Source organism: Cyprinodon tularosa, unplaced genomic scaffold (genome assembly GCF_016077235.1).
Source record: "Cyprinodon tularosa strain WSP-4 unplaced genomic scaffold, ASM1607723v1 ctg237, whole genome shotgun sequence".
In the NCBI taxonomy this organism is placed as follows: domain Eukaryota; kingdom Metazoa; phylum Chordata; class Actinopteri; order Cyprinodontiformes; family Cyprinodontidae; genus Cyprinodon; species Cyprinodon tularosa.
Window position 1 is genome coordinate 363,193 of NW_024038885.1, and position 16,471 is coordinate 379,663.

The 16,471-nt window shown below is 40.5% G+C and overlaps 1 protein-coding gene across 9 annotated transcripts in view; it reads right to left on the minus strand.

Annotated features, from left to right (window-relative positions):
- sox5 (SRY-box transcription factor 5) overlaps nt 1–16,471 on the minus strand; it is a 90,688-nt gene that overhangs the window by 59,837 nt on the left and 14,380 nt on the right. For all 9 annotated transcript variants that reach the window (XM_038287192.1, XM_038287188.1, XM_038287186.1 and 6 more), the window contains exon 4: nt 10,660–10,882. In XM_038287192.1, the coding sequence (XP_038143120.1) occupies nt 10,660–10,882 (223 nt within the window). The remainder of the gene's footprint in view (nt 1–10,659; nt 10,883–16,471) is intronic.

Consider the following 16,471-nt stretch of genomic DNA (forward strand, 5'->3'; position numbering starts at 1 on the left):
AATAAAACAAGCCAGCAGATAGCTTGAGTAATTTATCAGATAATACCATATTAATAAACCCATAACTCTTTAGAGAGCAGAATGACACAAACGTGCAGAACTTCAATATGTCATTAAGCCTGTTTGTTGTTTGTTATAAACAAGTGCAAATTACTATCCAAAAGTTAGTTTTAGTGAAATACCTGTTACATTTTGGTTTTAAAATAAAAGTAAACTACTTTGGCTACATTAATTCCACTGATATTGTGGTGTTCCTACTCAATGTGTTCATGAGGATGCAGGGGTTTGTGAACAGCTATGATTAAATAAGTCAAGTTTGAATAAAATCCATGAAACAATATCCAGTTTGTAAATGTTCTTTGTAATTTGCATTTGTCTGTCATGTGCGAGTATAAATTTGGTTGCGCCACCAGCATGACCACTCAGTAGCCCGCTACCTACCATCTGACAGGCGGGAGCCTGTAGACTCTATCCACATCTGAAGGAGACATAAATAGCACTGCTGAAAACCACTTATACGCCAACGAGCATTTATAATCATAGTTAATCATCATTACTCGAATCATATTTACAACAAAGATCCACTTTCTAAATTTAAACCTCTGACTGGCCGAACAGGCATGCGAGTGTAGGAGGGGGGAAAGGGGGTACTGCCAAGAGAAACGGTGACGCAGGCACACATTAAACACATTAAACTAACATGTACTGGCACAAGTTTATGGTAAAACTTCAAGTCTTTCTTTCTTTTCCTTAAACTTCATATTGCATGAAAGTTTAAGGAATGAAAGCAAAAATTTTCCTCAGATTCCTGACATCTCAACTAAAACGGTAAACCCCAAAATCATTATGAAAAGGGTTCACCTATTTTATAGCCAATATAAACTAATAGAAATATGGAAGATCTGGAAGATTTGTAGCATCTCATATTTTAAAGTTTGGTTTGGGGTCATAAAGTTTCTCATACCATTTAACAAATACCAAATTTGGGAAAGTATGCAAAAAAATAAAATAAAAATCTATCTGTCCTGCTCTTATAAGACTTGTTCATAAAAAAAAACAGCTAAATGCCTTTGGGTCCATTCACTTCAAGTGTTACAAATGTTATTAAAGCAAAGGAATTCTGGCAATCAAGTCAGAGAGTGTAAATAGATTTCACAAAGTTAGGCAACACTTGCTTTTACCAAGTTTGCTTTTGGCCAAACGCCTACCTTTTGGCTTAAAGTTTATGCCATAGACTTTCTTTTATCAAATGTAGGTGTTCATAAACCCTGCAAAAATCCACATATGATCCGTCCTATCATGTCAGCTTAGGCAAACACTATGGGTCGACTGCCTGAGTGGCAGATATTTGTCGACAATTCATGCATGACATACATTTAAAAGCCAAAAAAGAATTTACTAATTTTATTTTTTCAAAAAGACCACAATTGACTTGATTACTGACTAGTCTGACACGCGGCAGCTGAGTTTCTTCTTCTTCCCCACAAACCCCTAGGTCAGGTGTACGTACGGTTACATCCAAGTCTATTTGGGTGTTTGAACATGTGCGTGTGTTTGTGCGAGTTTATGTGTAGGTGACAACTCCAGCCCAAACTGACTGGCATCTGGCGATGGCAGTTGTTTTAACAGCTGAGCTGACAGCATTAATCCAAACGCACCCAAATCAAAAGGAGACAACACCTGTTCACTGCTCCTGAGCCCAGCTGAGGAGGAGACGGGAGGGAGGGGAGGGGAGGGGGGCGTTTGAATGAGCGCAAGAGATGGAGGGGGAGTGATTAGGAGCAGGTGGAGAGAGTGATGGAGACAAAGGAAGGCAGAGGGGGGAAGATGGAGGGAAGGTAAAAGAAGAGAGAAATGTAGATCATTGATGGTAAGAAGGGGATGAAATGAATGGAGAAAAAAGGATGAGAGTGGGCAGGATGCCAGGCGGCACACACGCTTCTTTTTCCCTGGAGCGAAGCGGAAAGCGGCAGTGGGCCAAATGAGAAAGGAGGAGAAAAAGGTAAAAAAATAAAAGTAAGGAAGTATGGGACATACTGTGATAAGCAAAAGGATGCCTGTACTGCTGGCCGAGCAATGGTGAAGGAAAAGAATGTGGCCAATGGAGAGGATGGGGTGGCGGGGCGGGGAGGGAAGCTCTTGAGATGCTTGTCTCCCAACATCTGGCTCAAATAAGCCAGGGTCATGCTGTGGGCTCTGCTCGTGACCCCTGAGGCTGACAACATAGACAGCGCCACTTCATCTACCGCAGCCGCCCTCTGACCAGCCAGCCAGGGGTTAATTAATAAAGACCGTGTGGCTTCAAAGACTGACACACTGACTGGCTGATGGAGCAGATGAGGGACCAGCTCGCTGGCTGGCTGAAAGGATATCTCACCAGTGGGGTGGTTCCTTCTTGATGCTTAATGACTGAGAGACTGAATGACTTGTTGCTCCCTGGCAGTGCTCTAAATAGTGCCACTATATGCACACTGTGTTTTCCAAATGCTATTCTAAACAGTTTGATGTTTAAAATATAAGAAGTGCATGCTTACATGTTTTTTTGTGTTTAAGCTAAAACGTAAAAATTACGAGCAGATCAGATAAATTGGACTGTAATTGGACTGTTGATTTTATTTTAGACAAATATTAAAAGGAAAGGAAATAATAATTCCTAAGTACCTTTTAAAAGACATCCTTGGCCTTAGATTCCTCTGTATTTTGCCATCTTACAACCACGGATTTCAAATTTCATTGGTATTATATGATGAACCAAAACCGGCTATAAAATCGTGAAAGAAAATGTGCGCCTTTTATTTAGCTCTTCCAAATACATCATTTAATGATCGGTTAAGTTTGCTTTTTCATGTTGTGCATTTTTCAGTTGCAATGTTTTCAAAAAAATCAATGAAGTTTGCAAAACGGCGCAATTGTTACCGATTTTAAATGACATAAAATGGACTAGAGGGTCATGCTGGATTTTATTCAAGGGTTTCAGATTAAGGACTTCCAAGTACAAATATATGACCATTTTACTTTAGTGCAGAGAAAATGGTTCACAGTAATGCACTGCTATATGAAAAATAAATATGCTTTTAACACACTGAGTGGAAGTATATATATATTATATAGATGCACTACAGGAATATTATTAGTAAATATAAAAAAAAAAACAACAAAAAAACACCCGTTTTAAACTATATTTCAAAAGCTGAATCTAAATTGCACACAAAGTTTGACACAGTTTACATACATCATGTTGGGTGTTGCAGCATCAGACTAATCCGCATATCGTTTAGAGTTAGCTTATAAACCCACTCCTGCTCACGCGCGTTAAATAAAATAAGCATGTAACGGAGATGTCTGGAAGCCTTGCAGCAAAGCTTTTTATTAGTTTGCCATGGCACGGTGTCAAAATCAAAGCCAAACCTTTTTTTTATTTATTATTTCAAAATAAAACTTTCACCTACCACCAGAATAAGTGCTGGTTTTCTGCTCCTAATGGAAGATGGTTGTCGGCTGACTTGATAATTTTTTGCAGTGAATAAAAGTGTTTCGGCTGCAGTCATTTGGCCTTAAAAAAAAAAAAAAACAGCTACGATTTCAAACGGCAATTTCTTTCAATATGTTCCTTGGAGTGTTTTTGTTGCTTAAGTGTCTCGTTTGAAGTTTTGAGATTTTTTTTTTTCTTTTCCAAGCATTTCACGTCCTTTTTTTGATACAGTAATTGAGGGACAAATGAAAGTCAGCGCACTCTGCTCAAAACTCATTAATCTTGCAGGCATTTTAGTGTATAAAAACATTCCTTCGACTCTCCATGGGAATGGAAGAAAGGACAGAGAAAGGGAAAGAACAGAAACAGAGGAAAAGCAGCAACAGAGTGGGGTTTAACAGAGAGTTACATAGATAGGTTATGGATTCCACAGATTTAGTGACTGAATATGATGCTGAATGAGTTGAAAACGGTGCAATCAGTCAAATATTTGGGCGCCTAGAAACTAAAAGAAGCAAATAAACAGTTCTAAGGAGAGCTGACAAATACTGCTTGATCATCTAATATGCACAAATACTGTAGGAAAGTTGGAGCAGGAGAAGGTTGTAGCTAATAATCTATGGAAACCCTGAGTAAATCAGGAACTCTAGCTTTTGATAATACACAAACACACACACACACACACACACACACACAACTACACCTTTAGCAGAACCACAGGACCTTCTCTCCTCTGTCTAAGCCCCTTTATGTACACAAATCGGACAAAAGCTCGGGCACTGTTTTCCCCCAGAAAACACACACACACACACACACATGAATGCAGATACACACACTTGCATACTATTCATCTCCTTAATATCGCTCATCTGAACTGGGAAGAATGGCAGAAAGGAGTTTCATCCCCACCGATTGTCTCCTGCAAGACTGGGGAGAGAATGGGACGTTGAAAAGCAGACGCAAAACAATTCAATACGGAAAAAAGTGACTTGAATGCGCCTTTCATCAACCCAACAATGGCAAGCCCCACAATAGGCCTCAGGTTCGCCCCATGACGTTGCCTGTTTCTCATGCCACAAAGGAAGAGAAGAAGAAAAAAGCCCCGAATTAACTCGTATTGAATTGTGAGCCATGTCGGTGATGATCCCCCCTCCATCTACAACGAATCCTGTGAAGTTAACTGACACAATGACAACCGGATAACGAGGAAGAGCGATAAATAAAAAAAGGACGAATTGTTTTATGTGAATAAGCAACTTGAAGCAAGAGCTTCTTTCAAGCTTTCCCCTTTCATGAGGATGCCATTTTTTTTTTTTTTTTCGTCTTTAAGAGAGATCTTTTAAGTGTCTACTGTTTTAGTTTCTGCACTGGGTCAGAAGGTTCGTGGTTAGGCAGACAAATCAAATCATGGAGTTCAAATTCTATCAGAAAAGAGGTCAAGGGAGAGCTTAGGCTCACCAAGCTAAAGTCAAACGTCTGTTTAGGAAATGTCAGCAGTGAATTTAAAAGCTCTTTATATAATAAGAACTATTTTATTCAGTCAAAAGTCCTCTCTTTCATTCTTTTTGTTTAATTGTTATACGACAAAAGTCTGTTTTTTAGACCCCCTTGTGAATAATCTCACTCACCATCATTTTCCCAGCGCCAGATGACTCTCTGGAAACAACGGCAAGGAGAGTCCTTCCCCACTTAATGTTAATTAATACAACTAACTAATTACCAACAAAGGGTAAAAATCCCATAAAGACATCCTCCTGCTCCCACGCTAGGTCTCTCAACCTGCTGTGTGTGTATTTGTGTTCCTGTAACTGCCAAGTTTTCCCTCGAGAATATGTGCATAAAAATACTAGGCACTGACTCAAAAGAAGTGTATATGCCATTGTGGATGTTCATAGAGTGTGAGCATGTTGTGAGTGTTTGACATAACCCCCCAGATAGCAGAGGAGAAGGATTAAGCAAAGTGAAGAGGGGAGGGGGGTGTTGCCTGGACTGATGGATGGATGAACGAGAGACTGCCCTGATCCCTTCACTTCTAGGGCTCTTTCTTTTTCTCTCTTCTCTTTCTTGGCAGTACTTGTCCGCCCTTACCATTGTCACCCATTGGAGTGTATGGAGGCGTGAGGGAGCTCCAGCCACTGCGTGCTTGTGTGGCAACAATGGCTTCTCCTAAGTGCTGTCCTATAAAATGCCTCAATGCTCACTAAAAGCAAGCCGAGAGATACCTCCATTCCTTAAGAATAGACGCAGTGGCATGGCATACGTGTACGAGTGCGTGTCCGTGAGTGTGTGGCTGGTCAACAACTTCATTGAGGAATCTTGTCTTTTGGAAGCGTATGGAAGTATCAGGCTCCATACGATCTAAAACCCCATTTTGACGGACCTTATGGTTGTTGCCAACCGTAAAACTTCTCTTGAGAGGACTAAATGGACAGCAATGCCATAACCAGACATCTCAGACAACCAAAAAACTCACCTCAGTTTTTCCAATACAAGTATTTAGCTATTTAGAGCCCCTATTTTAAAGAAGGGTTAAGATCTAAAGCATGTTGCAATGTTTCATCCAACACCTGGAGATGGAAGATCATGCCAATAGAAAATGTAGACATGGCGAGCCATATTAACTGGCAGGCTGGGCAGGGACAACATTAGTTACAGTAGTAGAGAAAAGGGCAGAGATCCAGAGCAAATGTAGGAAAATCTATCAATTTGACAAATATCAGTTGTCTACCCTAGAGATATGGAAAAAGAAAACCAGCCACTATTGAAAGAAAGCCAGATGTAATATTTGGAGTTAGTCACAAGGTTTGTCCAAGGCAAGGCAGACGTGTGTTTGGGTAAGATGACACAAAAATGGCCTAAATGAAATAACAAAATAAAAAAAACATGGCAATAAAATGAATCATGCAAGCTACATGGAGTTCTTGAGTAGGGGTAGATAAAACCCAAAATAACTTGCTGTGGTAAATGTACTGAAAGATGGTCCTACCAAAAGAAAATAATGTAAGGTTAATACAAATGCCGGTCTCATCATTTTCATTTGTAAAATATTTTAAATGCAAGTATTATATTTTGTCCACTTCAACAGGCTCAACGAATGCCTGTTGCAAGGTGTTTTAAAGAAAAAAACTGCTAGTATTTCTGTATCTACTGCTGGCAATGTTTGTAGGCTTATCTAAATAAACAAGAACAAAAAAGCAAGTCTAAAATACACAAACTTATCTTTGTTCATCCTTTCTTCCAGCTGAGGCTACAGTAAAAAGAAGAAGAGCTGAACGAGCCCCAGAGGCTGTGAAACCCCAGTGACGGGTAGCTGTAGCTGGGTAGCAGAGGGTCAACAGACGGGTCCAGAGATGGAGCTCAGCTGGCACTTAGTGCGTGTGAGCCACTTACAGTTGATACCGCCATATAGCGAGAGGAGGAGAGACGAGAGGAGGAATGAGGCTGAGAGTCTGGTAAAAGTCCAGGGCAGTGGAGGCACCACTCCAGGGGCCGAGAGGAACATCTGTGCCCCATTTAGCATTTTATGATGTTCTATCCATTTAATACCCCATTTGACTCTATCTATCCATCTATCTATCCATCTATCCATCCATTCATCCATCCATTCATCCATCCATTCATCCATCCATTCATCCATTCATCCATCCCTAGCGCTCCTTACAGGCTGTTAAAGGGCGTTGCCCTATGCCACAGAGGTCTCAACAGGCTAAACGGTGAGTTCAAGGATCCTGACCAGGTGTTGCCTTCTGCAGTCATATCCCTTGGGTTTAAAATGCTCACCCTGCAATCGACCCCACACCTTTCTTCAACGCCCTGTACTTGCCCATTACGACACATAACCACACAGAGACACACTCGTGCATGAGCCTCTCAGCCGCCAAGCGACCTCCGACTCCAGAAAATCGCTGGCAGCCGGCGTCAAGGCATCCTTATCGTCTCCCTGTTGCTTCTGAAGAATTTAATAAAGAAAGTAAGCGATGTCGTGCGAATGTGTGTGCATCTCTCGGGTAGCAGGTGGCCAGTGAAGCGAGACAAGAAGATGAATGGAGGGAGCAGAAGAGCAGTGAAGCCTGGTTGGGCCAGGCCATGGGGGACAGGATGCCAAGTCATTTATTAGAGGCCAAACACACACCTTACCTTCCATAAATGCAAGCAAATGCAATTTTTTCCCGCCAACAAGCACACTCATCCGCACACTTTCTGTCACATAGACGTACACACATACACACGTCTTCACGCTCCCAAAGGCTTTAACAGCACAAACACACACACTGACCTAGTATCTACCACTCGCCATTCATCTAGCCTAAGTAGAGCAACACTAGCCACAGACTAAATCTTTCAAACTTAGTGCGGGTGACTTTCTGTGCGTGTGATGTCTAGCTCAAGGCCTGCCTACGATAGGCTGAGCCCCTCTTTCTGTTTCAAGATGTTTATGGTTTTCTGACCCATTTTGTGCCTTTGTCCTCTCTTTCACATCCCTCCTGGTGTTAATGTTCCGACGCTATGAATGTGTGTGTGTCATTGATCCAGCTGGAAGCAGTGTGTCTGTGTGTATGAGCAGTAATATTCCAGGCCTTTCATAATGATTAAAGCCTTCATTAAATTTTCATCCCAACCTGCTGTTTGCAGCTAATGGCCTTTGTGAGCCATACAGCCAAACAATAGCTAGCCGGGCAAAGAAAAGGGATTTCTATCAGGGGTTCAATACCGGCCCCCTCATCATTTCTCTCCCCTCCAACCCGTCCATTTCCCCTTTGCCACTCGTCTTCTTTTCTCTTGCTTCCCTTTTCTCTCTTGCTTGGCCTGGGTTTATATATATATATTTTTTTTTTGTTTTATTTTTCTGCCTGCGTGTTGGGTCTGGAGGATCTTTTATTAGCGCGTTTCATTTAATCGTGCGGCTGATAATGCTCTGGCTTGGTTTTGATGCCACACTGCTGTGGCACTGTGCTAATGGGGTCTGTGAAGACACTGCTCTTTCTCTCCATCGCTTTCCTCTCCTTCTCACTCTTTTTCTTTCCCCTCGCACTGCCCTGGCTGAGTCATAAAGATCCATTATTGTTGTTTTTTCCCTTTGCAGCCAGTTCACGAGGTCCAGCGAAGCAGCGAACAACCCAAAACACACCTCAATTACAGTTCAGCTCAACAAACAGACCATTTTTTTAATTTTATTTTCTTTTTTTGTAAAATGTGCCACAACAGGGTTCTTTATCGGCTGGAATAAAAACAACCAGACGGCAAAAGCTCACCAGCTGCTTTGAGAGCCTTACAAAAACAGAGCAAAACAATGTTACGACATCACAGCTTGAAATAAAAGCCTGTTGATGTAGTGGGGTGCATAACACGTATAAAATGCACCTACCCTCACTGCACTGCAGTGCTGTTCTTTCACCTTTTGGGCTTGATGTCATTTGAGCTTGAAGCTGTGTGTTAGAGGATGCTTGAGCGCAGCACAACAGTGGCTTTGAAAGTAAAGGGAAAGTCTGGCTGCTTAGAGTATAAGAAGGAAAATCAATTTTTAAATCGTTTTTTTTGTTTGTTTTTTTATTAGGTCTTTGTAGGTCTGCTTCCTTTTTAGTAAACTAGATTCTTAGATGAAGCTGTAGCCGTAGTAGCCGAGCTTGTACCTTGTCTTTGCTGTTGCAGGAGCTGTTTAGTTTATTCATAAGCTGGTTCCCTTGGGTCTCCAGGCTCTATAGCATGGATTTAACTGTCAAGTTTTAGTAGGATTTATGGCCTTTTGAACTTTTTAGCAGTTGAAATCACAAATCTCCCTGTATTATATTAATTGTATGGGGTTACAGATCAACAGAAAGTTGTGCATAAAATATCGCTATATAATATTGCAATCATAAAAATTATTTTCCAACCTTGTTATATAAACTATATTAGATTTGACCTTTAAACACATATATATGCTCTAAATTGGGGCTGTAACTAACAATTATTTAGCAGATCGATTAATCTGTCAATTATTTTTTCAATTAATAATCGGATAGAAAAATTATCCTTAAAGAAAGTTTTTACGAAATGAAATCAGGTGAAACTTAAACTTTTCCACTTGGAGAGTTATGAATAGAGCATATTGAGCGATGAAAAAGTTTATCTTAAATATCAAAATATATATATTTTTTTTACATTTTTGACATAATTACTAATCTAAATGGTTTACTCTGTCAGCTAAAGTCATGATTTAAAGTGTCTATACTACAGTTGATTAATCAATTACTATATTGATTATTTCAATAATCAATTAATCACAATTAAATGTTTAAGCCCTAGTATAAATTGAACAATTTTAATATATTTTTGCTTTATATTCTAGTTTTTTTTTTTTTTTTTTACTTTTGCAGCCTCTGTTATGCTCTGTGACTTAAAAGAAAAACTGGATTCAAACACTGCCAGAGGATAGTTGAAAAGCTGATATTTTCTTAGAATATGTCCCAAGAGGTAGCATGGTGTCATAAAGCGGTCTTCCTAAAAGAGAAAGACACCCATTGCCGAGATTTATATCACATTCCGATTGTAAGATGCATTCCAGGGATTTTAACACCATTTATCCACTCGTTATAAATGAGCATTAGCCATGGGCTAAATTTATCTCTTTGCATGACTCCAACTAGTAGCCTGAGGCTCTGCTTGGGAATAAATTGCGGAGGCTACGGGAGCAAAGCTCTGTGGGCCCCTGCCAGAATTCTGGTTCCACTTTCCAAGAAATCTTTATCTAAGTGCTTTAAATCAATCATCACCAATGTTGGGGAATGGGAGGGGGCTTGAGGTGAGATGCTTTTATTTCTGCAAGATGAGTCAATCAGACAAACTCATTTATGAATGTCTGTTGTTGTAAAAGCAGGAAGCATTTGGAGAGTTGTTAACACATCCAAGTATTTTTCAAGTGGCCAGCGTTCGCACATGAACACATGCATGCGAGTGCACATCTTACTTGTCAGGTTTTGATAAATATGCAAAGCATAGCGGACAATAGACCCAAGCAGCTGAAGCTGTCATTTCGTATTCCGGATAAACAAAGGCTCTACTCTTTTCTGAACACGAGTGGGTTCAGTGCAGAGTATATGATGAGGAAGCACAGAGAAGATAGAAGAAGAGGGAAGGAACAGCAGAGGGTGATAAAAAGCGTGGCGCCGGGCCAGAGAAGCTGAAACATCTGGGCTTTCATCACTGACCTTCTGGCTCGTTTTTGATCAGTTCTTCCATCTTGCGCTGTTTCAGTGTGTCCACAACATCTGCCAGGCTGCCCTTGCGTCTCTCAGGGGTCCCCAGGGTACCGGTCGCCGTGCCCCCATCGCTGCAGGGGCGCCCCCCACCTCCGCTCTCCTCTTTGCCTGGTGAGGTAGCATTATGCTGTGGGTAAGGGCTCAGGGAGCTCCCCTTCATGCCCTCATGCTCCTGCAGGAAAGAGAGGATCAAAAATGAAGACATTTAATCAGTTTAGAAATACCCCAAACTTGAAGATGTAAAGCAACTGTAGATAAAGAACATGATGATGAGATTGGGGAGGAGCTAGAGCAGACAAACTCATTATCTCCACCCTTCTTTCCATCTCTTTATTCCTCCCATCTCCTGTTCTTATATCCCAATGTAGCAACTTTCATCTCCTGCCAGTTATCTCAAGTTAGGGCACATTTTTACTGTCTCTCTCGCCTCCTCTGGAATCTGCATTTGACTGATTTGGAGGTAGTTGACAGAACGGGCACATGAAACAACAGCGAGACACTGATTGTGCTCTAAACTGTCAACGCTAACTCTTAATCACAAAGCTTTCCATCGCGCCGTTTGAGGGACGTCCAGAGGCACGCAGCTTCCACATCGCGAGCCCAACTTTTCGTCACTAAGACTCATCATAGCGAATGCTGAGGCTGCATCCCCAGCAAACAGAGAGAACGGCAAACAACGGTTTCCTTTTGAAAGAACAAAACTCTGGAGAGGTGTCAAATGATTTCCATTAAAAAAAAAACTTTCATGTACACAGTGCGGGCTAAAGTAAAGCTCTTTGCCTTTTTCCAAGTTTTCACCAGGACTAATTATCCGTCAGTGTTGTTTCTTTCACATTTGAAGTACAATGACCTCTTGAATTTCAAGAACATTTTCTAACTGAGCATCTGTGCAGTTTGTAGCCAGATATTCTATTATAATGACTTAATATATAACAAGAACTTTGTTTCCTTTTAAAACAAAAACTTGGACAAAGTTAGATCATTAGCATGTTTATTTGATTTTTGCAATTCAACAAACTTCAATCAACATTTGGTGACTTTATGCAGTTGATCAATTTACATTACAGCTAAATTTTGATTTTATGCTGCATTGGTATTGAGCATCATTTATTCTGATACCCATAGAAAAAAAAAAACTATTTCCGTGTGATAAAATTTAACCTCAGTTTAAAAACCAAGAACTGACCATTAAGAGCACCAAGAAATACATTTTAGGAGACAGATCAGAGAGAAGCAATGATCCACAGACCATAAGCCATGAAAGAATTTAAAACAAACATATGGAGAACATATGTGAGAAAAAGATAATCTAACTCTGGCCGACAAAAACCCTACATTGAAACACGGTGTCGGAAGCATCATGTTGTGTGGATCCTTTTTTTTTTCAGCAGTTACAGAGACGCTGGGCAGAATCAATGTAAAGGATGGAGCTTTAACATTGCAGCCATGAAACTGGTGCTTTATTTGCCTGCTCTTCACAATTAGGTAAAACTTCCTTCTGCCGTGTTGCAATACATCCTCACAAACATTACATAGAACTTTTGCAGCTGTCAATTTTGAGGCATTGTTGTACATTCATTGTTGAACCCTTGCTGTTGTTATGTTTGCTTTCCTTATTTAAGTATCCGTTTTTCTAACTATTTATTTTTAATTATATTAATGTTTGTCTATTTTGGTTTTATTTAAAATATTAGACATTTAATGCACATTTGCAAATAATCTATTTAATAGGTTTGTATTAAAAAGGTTTAAAAAAAGAAAGTATTGTAAGTACTGTTTATTTATTTATTTTGTATTAATACATTACCATAGTGAATTCATTTATAATATTCACTATAACATTAGAGTGTGACATTTGTGTCAGTAATGTTCTAGTATAGGTGATTCTGCATGGTGGGAGAGGGAATCAAATTCAAAACCAAATCAAATTCTGCTTAGGGCCCCCAAGAGGCTCGGGTTGGATCTTTCAGTCACAATGTGTTTGCCTGAAGTCGCTACGAACTTTGAAGCTTGAACCAATCAACAGCAGGTGAAGGCAACAGTAAGTAACTATTAGCAGGTTAATCTTCGGCCTGGTAAAACCTGTGTTTGTTTCTACAGCCGGCATTATGGGCTTAAGGCCTGCTCAGGCCAATTAAGGGCGACACCAAGAGGGAGGACACTGCTGAACACACGCAACTAGAACAATGCAGTTTTCTGGTGTAAATGGGTACTAAACACACAGAGCGCCCTCACTCTTGAACTCTGACACGTGAAGGTGTGCGCTGGAATTCCAACTACAAATGAGTCAGTAAGTCAATCAGACAGCCAGTCTGTCAGCTCAGCTCTTTGTGATCACGAGGGTCAATGGTCCACAGGGTTAATCTTTGGCTAATCTTGCTACAGTATAGGGCATGCCATCTGAGACAGCAGCACAGAGACTCTGTTTAATGCCTTGGTTGGATTTTCTGCACTGGCATTCCAGGTGTATGAAATATAATTTGACGGATAAACTAATTATTGACTAAAAGTGCAGGTGGATCACAGTCAAATATGAGGTCATCCAGCCTGCATCTTTACAATGAATTATTCTACTTCTTATATAAGAAAATATATATATATTTAAAGAAGGGAATAAGTATTTCTTTTCTCACTGGCTTTCAACAATGACAATGCTTTCATTGTCTATGGCAGGGCTCCATAAGAGAGGTCCAGAAGAGCATTATCACTTGGCATTTTCCACACCTCACTGACTCTCTCACTTTAGTTTGTTGTGTTTCCACACTCTGAATAAGTCAGCACGTTCAATAATTCCTCCATCCTCCCCTTGACGTTCTTGCACATGCATCGTCCCAGATGGACAGATTGTGACTGCAGCTATAAGGATGCAGGAGTTATGTACGATCTGCAGAGAACTTGTTGGCACCCCTGCTAAGAATGTGCAAAAGCTTAAATGCAAATGGTTCTATAATTTCAATGCATTTATTCAGTGGTAAGAAATTCACAATAAAGGAATACATTGTTTAACAAAATCACAAGTGGCACAATCATTAATGTCACAAAAAAATATTATTACCTGCTTTCTGATATATTAATGTAAAATTATCTTTCACTATTGCTCTTAATCGTCTGCAGCTACGACAAAAAACAGAACCCCACTACTTTAGGCCACATGGCTCCAAACTGGCTGTATCTGGTTTTCCTATGAACGATAAAACAGATGATAAAAGGTTTGAAAATAACTTTGCTGTTGCAGGACAGGAGCAAAAAAAGTTGCACCCAGGGGTCATCAAGTCTAAACAGCAACCAATAGACATTATCCAATTTTTGGAGATGGTGCAAGTAAAGGGACCTTTCTGTTCTACAATCTCAAATATAAACATGTAGAGATTAATTAAACTAAATGCACAGACTGAGGTTGAAATAGAGCAAAATGACTTCAGCTTAAAGCAAAGAACAGGCATCTCATGCCTTTGATTAAGCAGGTTTTGAGGATATGTAAAGCTGTAATCCAACTGCCATGAGAATTTTATAAGAGTTATTATAATGAACTCTTGATCTTAAACATTGACATGGCTTGTAAACATAAAACAAAGCATATTTTACATCCAAATAATGCCTCAGTCTTCAAGAAAACCAGTAGATCTAAGTAAACAGAGGAAACAAAGAGACTGAATGATCCATGCTTTAGAGGAAAAGTCAGAGATCGCTTTTTCTGTATGTTTAAATCATGTGAAATGTTATACAGTAGGAGACTAAACCCTAAGCTATTTAGAAGAAGTGATTGGTAGGAGTATTACCAGTAGTTATGCTAATATTTCCGGAGACAAAAAAACCCAAAAAACTATTGTTTCTGTTTTTAACTAGGAATGACTCTACGGATGACCCGAGGTCAACTAAAGCACTGGAGGTCTCTTCCATCGGTTCATTTCAATCCTCAACATTCATGTTTAGAACTGCCTCCAAATGCTTAAAAACACATTGATATTAGAGCTTTGGGCTGTCCTAGTTAAAGTCCAAATCTTCTGAGATAACAAGAGGCTGTTGATATGGGAGTGGTGGCTCAATAATTAGAGCATTGCACTTGGATCCCAGAGGTTCTGAGTTCAAGCCCCACTCCCAACGACTGCCACTCTGGGTCCCTGAGCCAGACGCTTGACCCCCACACTGCATCCCGCGGGCGGCGCACATTGGCAGCCCACTGCTCCCTGAAGGGATGGGTCAAATGCAGAGAGTGAATTTCATTGCTTTGTACTTGTGACAGTGTAATGACAATAAAGTTGAATTCTATTCTTCCATGTGTGTCGAATTTACAAATTTCTGCAAAAAAAAGTGGGCCAAAATCTCCCCCATGTGACTTTATCATAGCTGTTATTAGGTTTTAGAAGGGTTACTTTTCACACAAGTGTCCAGGTTGGTTCGGGTAACATCCATCTTTAATACCATTATTTCATCACTTCTTTTGTTAAATGACCCTTAAGCAAAACCTCTAATCAGAATCTATCAGCAGGTAAATCCCTTTTTACTCTGTACATTTCCTAAGGTTTTTAACAGCTCTACCAAGCGGAAAACAAGTTTGTATCTGAATATAATAGAAACACAAGGCTGTTAAGGCCATAAACACTGCAGCAGTCTTGTGATTTTAAAGCCTAAACGATTTTATACTTTCTCTCTAACCACCTGACCAGGTGGCTGCTCTAGACTCTCTTCTTTGCTGTCGTTTCTTCTATATGTACCAGATTAGAAGAGGAATCTGACTTAAAAAAGCGGATTTCTTTGGGATTAAGAGTTGCATCAGCAGCGGCTCGACATGCAAATCGAACAAAACAGAAGGAAGAAGCGTGTAAAAGTCAGAGAAAGAGAAACATCCAAAAACAAGAAGGAAAGAGAGAGAGAAACGCGGTGTTATTAGAGGAAAGGAGAGAGGTGCAAGTTGAAAGAGAGTGAGGGAGAGAGATACAGGCAGACGGGAAGCAGGCGTCTTGAAGGCAACGGTCACACCTGTCACATCCCATTTATCTAATCCAGTGCCTGCTTAAAAGAGCCGCACTCTTTCTTTCGAGAAAGATGTTTCGCAAAACAAAACAAACAGAACAAGAATATGGAGGGGAGATGGAAAGCTGGGGGTTGAAGGGTTGTCGGATCTCTTTGCTCTGCTGTAAAAGCTGCCAGGGAGAAGTCATCAGGCAGCGTCCAACAATAAAGGTCATTTCCCAATCAAGCGGAATTAGCAGGGGAGCCGTGGCTCCTTCAAAGACTCGGTGCGTCAGGGCCCGAACTCTGACAGACAGCCTGATCCTGGAGGCATCCTAACATGCTTATGCTTCTCTGCATATAATCTATGCACCTCGCATAGACTAAACAGAGCCATCAAATATAAAAACAGACAGAAAGAGAGGTTTCTGATGTAAAGGGGTGTAATTCAGATGGGGTGAGCTCCACTCCTGCAGGTTGCAAAAACTTTTCTCATCAACATGCATTTATGCATGAGTACAAACAGAAATTTGGAGAACTGTAAGTGTTCATGCCCTCTGCTCAGTGCATGTGTGCGAGCAGCCTTTTTTTGCCATTCCTCTTGCTATATGTGTGACACCGGCAGTGCACATAGCCTGTAGGTGTGTGTGTGTGCATATATGTATTTATATGCACTGGAAGAGGCAGGCTGGCAGTGTGGGCGGTTCTGCCTTTAGTTTGCAGATGTCAATTCTCTTCCAAATGACTGGAACAAAGTAAAAATTGCGCCTCACTCTCTTTATCCTTTTACTGCCTCTGCAATGGAACC